At 43.6% G+C, this 16,524-nt stretch overlaps 1 protein-coding gene across 1 annotated transcript in view; it reads right to left on the minus strand.

The window, feature by feature from the left end:
- The window catches only part of ATP6V0A2 (ATPase H+ transporting V0 subunit a2), a 182,818-nt gene that overhangs the window by 66,475 nt on the left and 99,819 nt on the right, over positions 1-16,524 (minus strand). Inside the window, exon 10 of the mRNA XM_063964483.1 lies at positions 234-384. Within this exon, the coding sequence (XP_063820553.1) occupies positions 234-384 (151 nt within the window). The remainder of the gene's footprint in view (positions 1-233; positions 385-16,524) is intronic.

A 16,524-nucleotide genomic window follows, 5' to 3' on the forward strand; every position in this document is an offset into this window, starting at 1 on the left:
AGTATTTACCCTGCACAGAAACAAAATAACCCACCCAAATCTAACTCTTTCTGCACATGTTCTATCTGCCTCCCCTGCTGTGTACATGGTTTTGCCCAACTGCTAACAAAATTCCTGCTGCGATCAACTTGGAATTACCCCCAGTGTGTATGGGGCTTTAGAGTAAAATATAAACCAAACGGTTACGTAAACAGATTTGAGAATAAAAAAGGCTTAGACCCTACTTAACGCACCTGGATTTATTTCTCTGTAGTCCCCCACTCCATATGAGTCCACAATGTTCTGAAAACCAGCAGTGAATTTGTTGGTACGGATTAATGTTGGAGGGGTTTCATTGCTAGGAATGCGATTTATGAAGGAAGCTACAGTAGCACCACTTTTTCTCTAATGAAAGGAGACAGAATTTAGTGGCACTGGCATATAAGGCTACACATTCAATCAATGTTCAGGTACATTTTACATAAAATTGTGCTTAACCATTGGGTTACAGAAAAGAGATATTCAGCCTGTTGTGTGTCTTTTCCTAATGGATGATAGATACATATATTTACTAAACTGCGGGCTTTCAGAAGAAGAGATGTTGCCCACAGCAACCAGATTCTATTTAAGATTTATCTAGCACCTTCTAGAAGATAGTAGCTAGAATCTGATTGGTTGCCATGGGCAACATATCCACTTCTGAAAACCTGCACTTTAGTACATATACCCCGTAGAGTGCGTTGCTTCTTACACCCAAAGCAGGCATCTTTACACGCAAAAGTATTAAACCTGTCAAATTTGATAATGGTGTGCACTGAAGACAACATGGCCACCCAGCACAACTACTCAGACTCTGTGCCACGCCCCCCCAAGAGACTACCACCTATCTGGTGGATTGCAACCTCACAGGTTCAGGAATTGGCAGAAGTGCACAACTGTAAGCCTGGAAAATTACTGATATAATCCACTTGGAAATGGTTTGTTTGGAAGTAGGCCTGTTTGTTTTGTGAAAATCATAAAGAATCAACAAATCATCCATACTGCAAAATCCTGAATCATATGGATATAGGTCTGCAATTCTCTGATAGTATCCTTATACTAAAGAGAGCTCTCCTTGTGTGGAAGACCTATGTTGGCATAAGATTGAGCTCACAATGTCCTAATTCAAAAGGTACCCTGAGACCACATTCGGCTGGGAGCTAGGTTTGATTCTAAACTCAACCCCACAGATTAGGAGACAAATCAGACAAGATAGAGCTCCTAGGTCATAAACTATCCTCAAAGAGCATATGGCTAACAGAGCATCAACCTCCCAAAAAAAGAAACTACAACTCACATACAATAATTGAAATTAAAGTGCTGCAAAGAAGTCGACACCTGGTTGAAATCCCAATGAGTTAGCGGATGGGAACTGCATGGACACTGGGAACTGAACTTTTAAAGAGCTGAGTTTTAAACCCCCCTTTCCCCCACTAATCCATCCTGCAGAAACAGCAGTTAATAGACCAAGCAAAAGAAGAGTTAGGAAACCCATTTTCGTCACATCAGCTAAGTAAATCCTCCAAACACTGTCGCAATTCTTGTCTGAAAAAGATTTTTCTGTCTTGAGCATTGTCAGATGCTAAAATGTCAGAAAAGTATTGCCTTAAAAGATTACGGCCTAAATAGCCATACTGTTATAGACAGCCAAGGTAAACACTGCTGATGAGGCCATCCATAAAAGTGATTGGGTCTTCGAGGCATTCGCCAAGCTGGACCCTCTGCCATGCTTAGAACATTGTTGTACACATACCAGAACAAACTCTCTTTTTGAGGACATATGAATTGCTTCCAGAGAGAACAAGTAGATTAGATGGAAGCTCCAAGAAACCAACATGAGGTTTGCCAGAAAAGCCTATAGAAGTACTCCACCATGTGTTTTAAACAAGATGCTATCATGTAGATATCAGTCTACCCCCATCGGGCCCACCAGTTTCAGAAAGACCTCAAAGGTAGAAAGCATGTCTGCTGGGAAGTCTACTACTGGAGTTTTGCTCTAGAGATGCATGACCCTGATTGTCTCTCTTACAGCCAGGTTACTATTTGTGCCCCCTTTGTGATTTATGTAACCCTTGGTCCACTACCTAGGATGTTGAAAATCTGAGCTCCAGTACTTGTACTGGGGGACTTAAGAGCAATGGCAACAAAGCCATGTAGGTTGGCATGCATGGTCACAATTGCCCACCATCAGATGAAAAACAGGAGACCACTTGTACACCGTAAAAAAAAAAAAAAATCTTCTGGTAATGGGTGTCGAACAGATAGCTCATGAAGATCATCAAATGGGAAGGAGCCAGGTTGGATTTCTTGACCCTGACAATCCAATAGTGATCCACCAACGTTTACATCTTCTCCACAAAACAACTCTATAGCAAGCCAGAGAATTCCCCTCATCTGCAGATTGGCCTGCTTAGGGAGGATAGTCAGCCCCTGGATCTGAGAAGGGCAGCCATAACTGCCATGGTTTTTGTATATCGCTTCAGCACTCTAGCAAGATCAAAGTTGAAAGTGAAAGAAATGAACAACAAGCCTGAGGAGACAAAGTTGTCCTTCTCAGTTTGGAACATGCAAGTATGTTTTACTGATGTCCCTGAACACCATGAACTCTTCCTATATAATGACTTTAACGAATGTCCGCAAGGACTCAATCTTGAACCCGTCCACCCTCAACAGGACAATTGATGGATTTCAGATTCAGAATAGGTAAAAAGGATACATGTAATTTCTGGACCAGAAAAAGATTTGACTGAAACCCCAAACTGTCTTGTCAAAGTCAGAAAAATATCACGATGCACACTGCCATATTTGCACCTCATATGTGTCCCTGCTGCGCATGCGTGCGCTCTCCCGTGCGTGCGCATACTCGCTGTTGCGGGCACCCGCAGGCGCACGGTATGCGCATTTACGGTAGAGATTGTATGCGTCTAGCGGGCGACTCTTTCGTTACATATTTTCACCATATAATGTATTTTGTAGATTATGGTCCCTTTGATAGAATCTGAAAGTTTGGTTAATGTAGAATGTTCATGGACGGAGAAATCCCTCTTTGTTTGATACGAAGGGTCAGACAGGAGTAATACAGTGGTGTTTAGTATCCATCGGAAGAGTATTTAATTAGCAATATTCCGGTGTTGGTTTGAAGCGAATTAATCGCTCGTGCGAATAGTTATGGACATAAGAAGTTTATGTCCATTTACTATTATTTGCACTTACTTATCCATGCGGCGGGAAACCTAGTTTCCCACCCACCTGAGCAGTTGGAAATTGTCACAGCCCACCTGTATGAATCAACCTATGACCTTTTGTTATAATGCGAGGAGGAATTCCTGTGTCCAATGAACTATGAGATTGTAGGGACCATTGAATTGTATTGTGTGTGGGGCATAAATAGACAAGCCGATCACATCCAGCTCACTCTTCAACGGTTCTCATTGCTGATAATCGGGAGCTGGATGTCCAGAGGCGCATGCGATCGTTCCCCTTTGTGCGTAAGTTTTCTCCGAAATCATATTGTCTTTCTTGTTATTGTGGGCCATATCTCTCTCTCTCTCTCTTCTCTTTCTCTCTCGTTTCTCTTATATAGTTATTGTACTGATATTGTATTTCACGTGTAGTTTTCTGGTTAGGTAGTCTATGTTATATTGTAGTGTATGACTTGTACTGTATTATTCTTTTTTGCAAGTATAACATATTCATAAGGCGTTAGACCCTAAGCCCGGTAGTTGTGTATTCATTATAGTGTTAAGTATTCTCAGAGCGTCGGTGACGCTCGAACAGCTTTTAAATTAATAAGGTTACACTGTGTTGCATCTACACCCTATCTCTACACTAAGGTTTTACTGCATATTACATTGTTTATGGTTTAGATATAAAGGTTTAACATTGTGAGCGTCTGCGCCGCTGGTGATCTCCTCGTGGTCCCGAGCGTCCGCTACGTTATAGCGAACCATTACGTTAGTCAGCAGCCAATAGCGTGCCTGCCTGTGATCTCTTGGCCGTGAGCGAACGTGACGCTTGAGCGTCTCGACCACGGCTAAGCGATTGTTACGCAACGTGCGTACCCTTACGGTACTCCATACGTCAATAGCGTACAGTGTTCTTAGGCCTCTTAAAGGGTTTTAAATAAGATAAATATTTAGCTTTATCAATTGGCTGCTCGTCCTGTCCTTCACATATCTCTGCTAGGTAATTTCAGCAGACATTATCCATCAGCAAAGGGCGGGAGATCATATTCTTCGCAGTGCTGACGGGATAAGCGTCTGCTTCGCTTAGTAAAGGGTGCTGAGGGAATCCGGAACCGGAGGTAAGAACAACACGCTAGTGTCTTTTAAAACTGTTTATTTCTGTCTTGCGTACGCACGCACATATCTGCATTTCTTTTTCATTCGTGTATTTTCATATATCACTCTCCTGTTTGCCATTTTATAATTGATAAACGTGCTAAGGGAGATTTGTCGCTATTTCATAGTTAAAGTGTAAAAGTAATATATTAAGGGATAAAGTGTAAAGCACACACGCAGCTCTACCTAAAGGTACAAGGAGAGATTGGTGTGGGGTTCAGTAGAGGATCGAGGATCATCTACATTGATAAACGTGTACATTGTGTTACGGTGGACATTGGTTTTGTGTACACGTGTCTCTAACAAAGGGCTGAGACTCGCGTACGCAAAGGCCGACGCACGCAGCGTAAATTACGCAACGGAGCGTCTGGGTACGCCCACGTAACTCAAGTCACACGATAGTGTTGATTTTCAACAGGCGATAAATAGCGCAACAGGCGATAAATAGCGCAACAGGCGATAAATAGCGCAAGTTTATTTTAGTGTCCGAAATTTAGACTAACAGATCCTTCTCCAAATTTACAACACATCTGGTTTAAAGAAAATTTCTGCGCAGAAATAGAAATAGAAACAAAAGTGTACATGTGGTGAGTGAGTGTTTGCAATTATATAAGTTTTTACAATTTTGGGGATTGAACCACAGAAATCATCGAGTTCTCGTGAAATTACATACGTGTAAGTGACATACATGGTGGCTAGGGAGGCATCCCTTGTTAAACATATAAAGAGCATTAGAGTGTAGCAGACCAGGAGGTCGCATAACAGACCAGGAGGTCCAGGTACAGCAGACAAGGAAGTCCGCTATAGAGTCAAGTAGCCCAACACCAAGGAGGGTTGGAGCAGGAACCCATATAGGCCATAAAGCTCAGGCTGAAGGAATTCGCAGCTGCTGAATGTCGATTCCACTGGTCGCTCCGTAAATAAGATTAGTTGCTTATGTACTGAACGATTGTACCGCACGTAATTGTGTGCATTAGTTAGTAACTTGACCTAGTACCATTTGTGTATTAAAAAAAAAAAAAAAAAAAAGGTCATAAACGCTATTTGTACATTCTGACGTGATTTGTGTAATTTTTTATTTTTTAAAAGGGAAGTTCGCTGGTCACTCAGGAATTATCCAACAACCCCACAGTTACTGGAAAGGGTTAATGCTCTGCGGATCACACCCACATGTTCCAGTAAACAAAGGTTCATAGGGGCCCTAGGTCGAGTACGCCAGCGCTAAAGCAGTGTGTGGGCGTATTGGTCGGCGTGGGCGAGTAAGTGGGGTACTCGGTAAACCACCACCGTCAACCTATCTTTGAATATTTTGGTTTTTTGTAAGGGTTTGCTGAAGACCCTGATATAAAGGTCAGAGGTAGAGCAAGCAACACCTGCAAATTATGGGGGCCAGTTGTTCAGGAAGGGGGCGATCAACCTCGGTTCGGGTTGATTTAGTGAACCGACCAATCGGGTCGACAAGGTACGTAATGTGTGAAAAATACGGCTCACACACAGAAGTTTTATGTGATGAATGGGAGAGAATGACGATACATGACAGGGAGAAATTCCCAAGAGTAGGCAGCTTTAGCCCAGAAGTGTTACAAAATCTAAGGAGAAGGATATGTCTCATTAAATCAACAAAGAGACGAATCCAACATTATGATTATTTGCAGCTATGGCAACAGGAGGGTGAAATACAGAGAGGATTGGCTCAGGCGGCGGGATCTAATCCTATCAGGAAACTGGTAGCCACGGCCCCGCCGCCACCATACATATCAGGAGAGAAATTGGTTGCGGAGAATGACGCATCAGGGGGTAACAAACAGGCACTTAGCAACTGTATAAATGTTAAGGATAATGTTAATAAGTTTACCAATGCAAGTATTAACCCGTGCAAGTTGTACCCTGTTTTGAACTTTCCCCAGGAGTGTGATCAAGAGGACGAATCGGCAACAATATCGGCGCTCTCTCTAGCAGCCACCATATCAGAAACAACAGTAGGCACGGCCCAACCCATAAGATTAGTAACAAAGCCCCCTAGCGGAGGGACAGGTGAGGTCGTATCAACGGGTAAGTACGGCACCATACAATATGCTGAAACCATTTCACCACAGACTGTAGAATCTACACAGAATGATGTTGTTAAACTTGCTCCCGTGAGGGTAATAGCAGTTCCAAATGGGAAAACGGACACTACAGGAGTCACTCCTATCAGGAACATTGCCATGTACAGCCCGTTTTCCCGAATGGAATTAAGAACCATAGTGTCTGAATTCCCTGATCCTAGAAAAGACTTAGTTGCTAGCCAGAAATACATCAGAGACCTAGGGAACACTTTAGAGCCCAATAACAAAGACTGGCAGATATTGCTGAGGGCATGTTTACCCTCCAATGTCGACGCAGCTCAATTTTTAGCTGACTGTGGACTGGATCAGGATGTACCTCTTACAGATGTGTACAACAAAGACAATGTAAAAAGAATAAATTTACAGTTAAAGGAGTATTTCCCAGCTGTAGCCAAATGGAATAGAATTTTTTCCATTAAACAAAAAGAGTCAGAAACAGCTGCTGATTATTTTCACCGGGCATTATTAGAAATGGCAAATACACTGGCATAGAGGACATTAGGACCAATGCAAATCATCAAGAAGTAGCAGTATCTGTGCTAATGGATGGTTTAAAAGAAGCATTAAAGACCAGGGTACAGACCACGCAACCATGTTGGCGAGGTCTGTCGGTGGCTACTTTGAGAGAGGCTGCTATTGATCACGACCGGAATATCACCAGACACAGGGAGTCACAAGGTGATAAGTTAATGGCCGTAAGTATACAAGCCCTGACCACAAAGCAGCCTTTGTATAGATCACCAAACCCTGTGGGTAAGTCGAATGTGGTAACATGTTATTTTTGTCATAAACAGGGACACATAGCACGAGACTGTAGAGCGAAAAATTCACAAAGATCATACCAACCCCCTAGACAATGACATGACACACGAGATTGGGATCAGGGTCCACAGAGACGGAGTTATGAGCCACATACAGGGGAAACAAAAAGATATCCCCCAAAAGGAGACTGGCAAACTTTTGGCAGTTCCCATTTAACCCCTTCACAAGTAGTTGCTGCCAGCGGGATTCAGTGAGGTCACCATACCCAATAGGGGTGTGGCCATACCTGTAATCTGCAGCCAGTAAAATTGATTGCAAATCTTGGAAGTGAACCCGAGATTGCAATAAATGTAGCTGGTAAATCATTAAACTTTCTTGTAGATACGGGGGCGGCCAAATCAGTGATAAATTCGACAGTGGGCATGAGAACCACTGGTAAGACAATTCCAGCCATAGGAGTAACGGGAGTAGTCCAGCACTACCCTGTTAGCAAACCAGCCGAGATTACAATGGGGCCTTTACATACCAAGCATTCCTTTTTGCTGGCTGCATCGGCACCGACTAATCTCCTGGGAAGAGATTTATTGTGTAAAATGGGGTGCGTCATTTATTGTACTCCTGAAGGTGTATTCTTGGACATACCTGAGAATCACGCTCAGGAAGTGCGAGACATGTTAGACTCCCCATCAAAATTAATGTCACATACCATTATGACAAATAGGACTCCATCCCAAGTAGAAGAAATGACATCCCAGATACCAGAGTCACTTTGGACTAAAGATGGACAGGACACTGGATTAATGGCAAACGTAGCTCCGGTAGCTGTGCAAGTAAAAGATGGTAGGATAGCTCCAAAAATCCCACAATACCCTCTGAAGCCAGAGGTGGAGTTAGGAGTTTACCCAGTAATAGAGCGCTTGCTACAACAGGGCATTCTGGTAAGAACGTCCAGCACTGCCAATAGTCCCATCTTCCCTGTGAAAAAGAGTGGGGGGAGGGGTTACCGGCTAGTGCAGGATCTAAGGGGGATTAACAAAATAGTTGAGAGTCAGTTCCCCGTAGTGCCAAATCCAGCTGTCATCCTTATGCAAATCCCTCCCACTGCGAAATTTTTCACTGTTATTGACCTCTGCTCCGCTTTCTTTTCGGTACCTCTGCACCCTGACAGCCAATACTTGTTTGCATTCACATACAGAGGAGTCCAATACACATGGACCCGATTACCACAAGGTTTCATAGACAGTCCAAGTATATTTTCCCAGGCTTTGCATGATTGTTTACAGTCTTTCCAACCAGAGAGTGGATCAGTATTAATACAGTACGTGGATGATCTATTACTGTGTTCTGATTCAGTGGAAGCATCCCTGAAGGATACGAAACAGCTCCTGTTTCATCTTTCAGACACAGGACACAAGGTTTCCAAAGACAAGTTACAATTATGCCAAACTAAGGTAAAATATTTGGGACACTGTCTAACACAAGGACTGAGACACCTGACCGCTGATAGAATTCAAGCAATTAGAGACATGACTCTGCCACAAACCCAGCAACAGATCAGAACATTTTTAGGAATGTGTGGGTATTGCCGTAACTAGATCCCAGGGTTTTCCATTCTGGCGTTACCTTTGCAGGAGATGGTCTCCTCAAACAAGCCTGATCGGATTTCGCATACAGACGAGTCCGAAATGGCATTTGAGAGACTTAAACAGTGCCTAACGCAGGCACCAGCATTAGGTATGCCAGACTATGGGAAACCCTTTGAGCTGTACGGAACAGAAAGTGCTGGTTGCGCGGCAGCGCGTCTTAACCCAAAAGCACGGTGATGCCAGCAGGCCGGTAGCATACTACAGCGCTCAGCTAGACACGGTAGCGCGATCCCTCCCCACATGCTTGCGAAGCGTTGCTGCGATAGCATTGCTAGTAACAAAAAGCGAACATGTAGTGCTAGGTCACAACCTCACAATTCATACACCACATGCAGTGTCAGCCTTGCTAAATTCTGCCCAAACCAGGCACGTCTCATCAGCACGGTTTACAAGATGGGGAATTGGCACTAATGGCCCCTGTAAACATCACCATAAGGAGATGCAGCGCATTAAATCCTGCAACATATCTCCCAGGTGTGCCTGGACAGGCACAAAGGGTGGAGGATGAGAGTGGTGGGGAAGGAGAATTTAATACAAAGGAGGACACACATGATTGTATGGAATATTTGACCCAAAATTTTACCGCAAGGCCTGACATCAGTGACAACCCACTGGAAGATGTAGATCTAACTTTCTACACGGACGGTAGTTGTCACAGACAGTCAGACTCGGGAGACTTGTGTACTGGATACGCAGTCGTAGATGACCAAGGCACCATAGAAGCAGAATCGCTAGGCCCACCTCACTCAGCCCAGGTTGCTGAACTGGTCGCCCTAACCAGAGCATGTGAATTGGCTAAGGGCAAATCAGCCAATATCTACACCGACTCTAGATACGCATTCGGGGTAGTCCATGATTTCGGAGCCCTATGGCGCCTCAGAAATTTCATGACGGCAGCTGGTACACCGGTAGCGCATGCAGCTCACATCAAAAGGCTTCTAACAGCGATACAGGAACCCGACAGAGTGGCTGTTATCAAGTGTAAAGCACACACATAAAGCCAGGACCCAGTATCACTTGGTAACAGCCGAGCAGACGAAGCTGCTAAGTTAGCAGCTGGTACCCCCAGACAGACAGACACCACACAACTGATGGTATTTAATACCATCAACACACAGAAGCTGTGTGAAATGCAAAATTTGTGTTCCACACAGGAAAAAGCAGTCTGGAAGGCAAAGGGATATGGCCAGGAGTCCTCAGGACTCTGGACGGATGGACAAGGTAAACCAGTGGCCCCCAGAGCATATCTTCCATGTTTAGCTGAGGCAGCTCACGGGCTGACTCATCTGGGCAAGGAAGGAATGTGCAAGTTGGTAAGAGCATATTGGTGCGCCCCAGGATTTTCATCTCATGCAAGTAAGAGAGCAATGTCATGCCTTACATGCTTGAGAAAGAATATCGGAAAGGCAATACCAACAGAACCATCTCATATCCCACCTACAGGCGGTCCTTTTCAGGTAATACAGATTGACTTTATTCAATTACCCCCTTGTCGAAATTTGAAATATGTACTTGTTTGTATAGATGTTTTTTCAAATTGGGTCGAAGCATTTCCTGCGGCCACAAATACCGCTATGTTTACTGCTAAGAAAATTGTGCAGGAATTTGTATGTAGATATGGTATCCCTAGAATAATTGAAAGTGATAGGGGTACCCATTTTACAGGTGATGTCTTCCAAGGAATGTGTAAGTTGATGGGAATTGATAGCAAGCTGCACACTCCATACCGTCCACAGGCGAGTGCGAAGGTGGAAAGAGTGAACAGCACTATTAAAAATAAACTGAGCAAAGTTATGGCAGAGACAGGATTGACATGGCCAGAAGCTTTACCCATTGTACTGTACAGCATCAGAACCACTCCCAGGTCCCCTCTTAATCTGTCTCCCTTTGAAATCTTGTTTGGTCGACAACCGCATGTTATGATTAACCCTCAGGATGATTTGAAGTGTAACAATGAAGTGACTGTAAAATACTTGATTAACATGAGTAAACAGCTAAGGAATCAAAATGATAATTTGAAGTTGGTGATTCCTGATTTACCAGATAGTAATTGTCATGACATTGAACCTGGGGATTATGTAATGTTACGGAATTTTCTACGCTCAGGTTGCCTTATTGACAGATGGGAAGGACCATACCAAGTCTTATTGACTAGCACTACAGCATTGAAAGTTGCCGAGAGAGAGACTTGGGTTCATTCGTCCCATTGTAAGAAGGTTGCTGATCCAGAGAGGTCCCGTGATAAGGAACAGACGGTAGAGGAAGTTGTATCACTGGAGTGTCTGTTCCAGGAGGACTGAGGCGGCACCTGAGCATTGAGAATCACAAGATCAAAAGCAGTTGTCGATCCCCCGTTTCCCTTTTATTGTTTTTCTCCACTTCCCATCCCCTCTCCCTCAAATTATTTTTTCCCCTTCTCATTCTTCTTCGTTTCCTCCTATAAGATGGACTTGCCTCAAGAGACTGTGATCCGGATTTTCCTGTTGACCATGATGTTGACCAGAGCAGTCTGTTCCGGCGAGAGTACCATGGAGGTCGAGAAAGGTTCTGGAATGGGTTCTGATGACAGAGATGGAGGCGTAGTTTTCCGAGAACAACATAATCAACAAGCAAAGGCGAGTATCAGAAAACGATCCGATAACATAGACCATAGAAGGAATTGTGAAGGATTGTTAGCTGAAGAAAACTGTATCTGTAGGCTCTGTGACAATGTGGTTGAGGATGGGTGCATCAAGAAATGCCAATCCAGTTTTAATATCCACATGGACCGGCATCCCTTGAGTGACTATCACTCCTTAGTGGGTAGTGTGTTAAATCAAACAGATTGTTGGGTATGCTCTCAAGTACCTCAAGGTCATAGCAAATCAGGACTAGTACCATTTCCTTTAACGATAGGTGAGGTACTTGAGCTAAGTGGTGGGAGGCCGGTGGACAGGAGGTTTAATATCTCCAGTCCTCCTAGTTTGAAGCTCCACCAATATCATGTGGATAGATCCCTAATATGTTTTAACATTTCCAATCCCCGAAAGCCGGGAAATTGGGAAGTGTCATGGAGTAACCAAACCATGACCTTTTCATATAGAGCAGATAGAATGCCGACAGATACAGAGCTTATACGCCACATAGCCAGTAGAGGAAAATCTTTCCGATATAGGTATACCCTAGGAAGTAGGATTACGAGAGTTGGAGAGGTATCACCAGGATACTGTGCACATATCGTACAAGCTGATACGTGTACTAGACAGATGGGAGAATTAGGGTTAGGAGATTTCACATGGAAGATGTGTAATATGGTTATGTCCTACTCCGTCCCATATGTTCTCCCCGATGATGCATATTTCATATGCGGGAGGAAGGCGTATAAGTGGCTTGCCCCAAACTCTGAAGGATTGTGTTATATTGGAAAAGTACTGCCTGAAGTAATGACTGTATCACATGCCAAAATGAAAGATATACACCGTGTTGCCCAAGCTCCTTATACTCATACCCATTACGAGCACGTAGTTAAACAACACCTGATAGAAAGAACAGAGCATCCGGCCTCTGACATGATCCATGAATCCACCGGGATTCAGTTTCTAATCACGTTAGACATCACTCGCACCGCCAGAGGAGTGTTGAATTATAAATCCATATCTGCGCTCGCAAATTTGTTAGATAATATCACAGAAATGTATGATGACACGTTTAGGTATACTGGAAGAGAACTTCAAGCTTATAAAACAGAACTGGTTCAGCATAGAATGGTTCTCAATTATCTCACAGCAGTAACAGGTGGATATTGTGTCACACTGGCAACGCAGTACGGCGTGAAATGCTGCACATATATAACGAATAGTACCGAGGACCCGGTCGAGGTCATAGACCAAAAGATGGACGATATTCTCCAATTGAAGTGGGAATTTCGCAGGAGACACAATCTCACCCTTGCTGCTGTGAGTAATGAGCTGACTAGTTGGGTGTCATGGTTGAACCCGCGAAATTGGTTCTCTGGTTTAGGAGAATGGGCTCAGGGAGTCATAATGGATGTAGGGAAGTTTCTCCTATGTATCTTAGGTGTTATCATAACGATTGGCTTGATATTTAGATGCGGTCAGGCTTTAATGAAGTGCAAACGAAGTACTAGGGTGATGAGTTTAAGGAGTGAGGAAACTGTAATTCCAATGGATTTGATTTATGACCCAAATGTAGAAACAATGATGTGATGAAAATGCGATTTCTACGGTCCGTTTCTTTCACCTGTTTTTCTGGTTTTTCCAAGGTAAAAAGACCCACTTTTGACGAGGAATTTGATGATCCTGTATACAGACAACTGATGGATTAAAGAAGAAGTTTTGACAACCTTATACACAGATATTTGATGAACTATGCCATAGACCCCCAGTTTCCCTAGAAATTTTAAAATTACGCTAGCCCAACACTTTTGTAAGTCTATGGACATTGACAAAGCTTTTTGCCCACACGCCTTTTGGCAAAAGCACAAAGAAGACTGCATTCAACAGACACCGAACAAGACTTCAACCGACAAATGTTCATTAACCTGACATAGAATACCACTGCATTTACCGTAATTATGTCTTTTCTTCATCTCTACAACCTTCAGGTAATTACACACATAGTCGATAGGGAATACAGGCACAGATATCAGCAATCACATATTCCCCCATTCATGTATCATCAACTAAAATGTGCTCCCCATTTTGTTACAACCACAGCCGAAAAGAGCTCGGTAAAGTTTGACAGCCCATCCACAGACCCGTACCACGGGATAAGAAGGAATTCAAATGTATACTTCGCAATACCTCGAAGCTTGATTTAAAACACGTACGGCACGATGATACATGACCCCCAAACACGGATTCATACACACATGCTTCTGCTATCTCACTAGGTCATACCCTTTTTCCTACCTTCTCCTCTCCTCCCCTACCCAACCATGGAAATGTATTTACACTTGACATATATTTTTCTCTTTTTGAAATGTTTTAGGAAGTGGCAGTTATTGTTGACTGCCAAAGGGTGGACTGTCAAAGTCAGAAAAATATCACGATGCACACTGCCATATTTGCACCTCATATGTGTCCCTGCTGCGCATGCGTGCGCTCTCCCGTGCGTGCGCATACTCGCTCTTGCGGGCACCCGCAGGCGCACGGTATGCGCATTTACGGTAGAGATTGTATGCGTCTAGCGGGCGACTCTTTCGTTACATATTTTCACCATATAATGTATTTTGTAGATTATGGTCCCTTTGATAGAATCTGAAAGTTTGGTTAATGTAGAATGTTCATGGACGGAGAAATCCCTCTTTGTTTGATACGAAGGGTCAGACAGGAGTAATACAGTGGTGTTTAGTATCCATCGGAAGAGTATTTAATTAGCAATATTCCGGTGTTGGTTTGAAGCGAATTAATCGCTCGTGCGAATAGTTATGGACATAAGAAGTTTATGTCCATTTACTATTATTTGCACTTACTTATCCATGCGGCGGGAAACCTAGTTTCCCACCCACCTGAGCAGTTGGAAATTGTCACAGCCCACCTGTATGAATCAACCTATGACCTTTTGTTATAATGCGAGGAGGAATTCCTGTGTCCAATGAACTATGAGATTGTAGGGACCATTGAATTGTATTGTGTGTGGGGCATAAATAGGCAAGCCGATCACATCCAGCTCACTCTTCAACGGTTCTCATTGCTGATAATCGGGAGCTGGATGTCCAGAGGCGCATGCGATCGTTCCCCTTTGTGCGTAAGTTTTCTCCGAAATCATATTGTCTTTCTTGTTATTGTGGGCCATATCTCTCTCTCTTCTCTTTCTCGTTTCTCTTATATAGTTATTGTACTGATATTGTATTTCACGTGTAGTTTTCTGGTTAGGTAGTCTATGTTATATTGTAGTGTATGACTTGTACTGTATTATTCTTTTTTGCAAGTATAACATATTCATAAGGCGTTAGACCCTAAGCCCGGTAGTTGTGTATTCATTATAGTGTTAAGTATTCTCAGAGCGTCGGTGACGCTCGAACAGCTTTTAAATTAATAAGGTTACACTGTGTTGCATCTACACCCTATCTCTACACTAAGGTTTTACTGCATATTACATTGTTTATGGTTTAGATATAAAGGTTTAACATTGTGAGCGTCTGCGCCGCTGGTGATCTCCTCGTGGTCCCGAGCGTCCGCTACGTTATAGCGAACCATTACGTTAGTCAGCAGCCAATAGCGTGCCTGCCTGTGATCTCTTGGCCGTGAGCGAACGTGACGCTTGAGCGTCTCGACCACGGCTAAGCGATTGTTACGCAACGTGCGTACCCTTACGGTACTCCATACGTCAATAGCGTACAGTGTTCTTAGGCCTCTTAAAGGGTTTTAAATAAGATAAATATTTAGCTTTATCAGTCTACTGTTGCAGGATTGGAATGACTACTGATGTATATAGAAGGGATTCAAAGGCTTAACAAACTTCAAATCATTTTGTTTTGTCCAAGGGAAGACCTGTAGGACAAAGATCCTGGGTGGGGTGTTCGCTGGATGTATAATGTATTCCTGACTAAGGATGCCTCTCCCCCTGACGTTTGTGGATAATGAACCACTGATTCCAGGAGAGAAGCAAGATGGACCCCACCATAGGAGTATCAGGGTAGGTCTCCTGCCAGTCATGCCAATTGTTTGTCACAATATTTGGGAGCTAAACTATTACCTGCCAAGCCCGTTAACTTCTTTGCAGCCCAAGATGGGAAGCAGAGAAATGACCCGTGGAAGTTTGACTTCTTGACTTCCCATAGGAACTATAGAAATGTTCCACTGGGTCTGTGGGCACTGGCCTTGAAAATAATAATTATGGTAGACTTACTGTTAACTCTATTTCTCCTAAATCCACAGGATAAACATTGGGATATGAGGTAGTGTCAGCGAATTGGCACCAATGATCAAAGCTTTTGGCCTCCCAGAATGCAATCGGGCCAGTCCCCTATATCCTCGCCTCCTGGCTCAGGGAATTCAGTTGGTTTTCCAAAGCTCAAGGCAGGAGCATCACAGGCAGCCCTAATCAGGCGAGAAGAACACACATGCACACCCTTCTGTACAAGAAGGAAGAAGTTAGTGAGTAAAAGGATCCTCAAATCAAGTGAGTCAGGGTGGGATCCCTGTGGAACTTGTGGACTTAGGAGAAATACCGTTATCAACGGTAAGTTCTTACCATAACAAATATTTCTACGGCAGGGTCCACAGGTTATTCACAGGATAAATATTGGGATGTCCCAAAGCAATTTAGTGGTGGGGACGCTACTGATTGGACAGGAGAATCCTTCACCCGAATTCAGCGTCATGAGAGGCAAAGATATCCAAGGCATAATGTCTAATGAATGTGTTAATGGAAGACCATGTGGCTGCCTTACATATCTGTTCTGCTGAAGCACCACGTTGTGCTGCCCATGATGGACCTACCTTATGAGTAAAGTGAGCAGAGACATTAGCCGGAATAGGAAGATGAGCTTGAGAATATGCTTCTGAAATAGTCATCTGAAGCCACCCTCGCCAGTGTCTGCTTGTCAGCAGGCCATCCTCTCTTGTGAAATCCATAGAGAACAAAGAGAGTGTCTGTCTTTCTGATGGCACTGGTACGATCCACGTAGATCCTTAAGGCATGGAC

Source organism: Pseudophryne corroboree, chromosome 1 (assembly GCF_028390025.1).
Source record: "Pseudophryne corroboree isolate aPseCor3 chromosome 1, aPseCor3.hap2, whole genome shotgun sequence".
NCBI lineage: Eukaryota > Metazoa > Chordata > Amphibia > Anura > Myobatrachidae > Pseudophryne > Pseudophryne corroboree.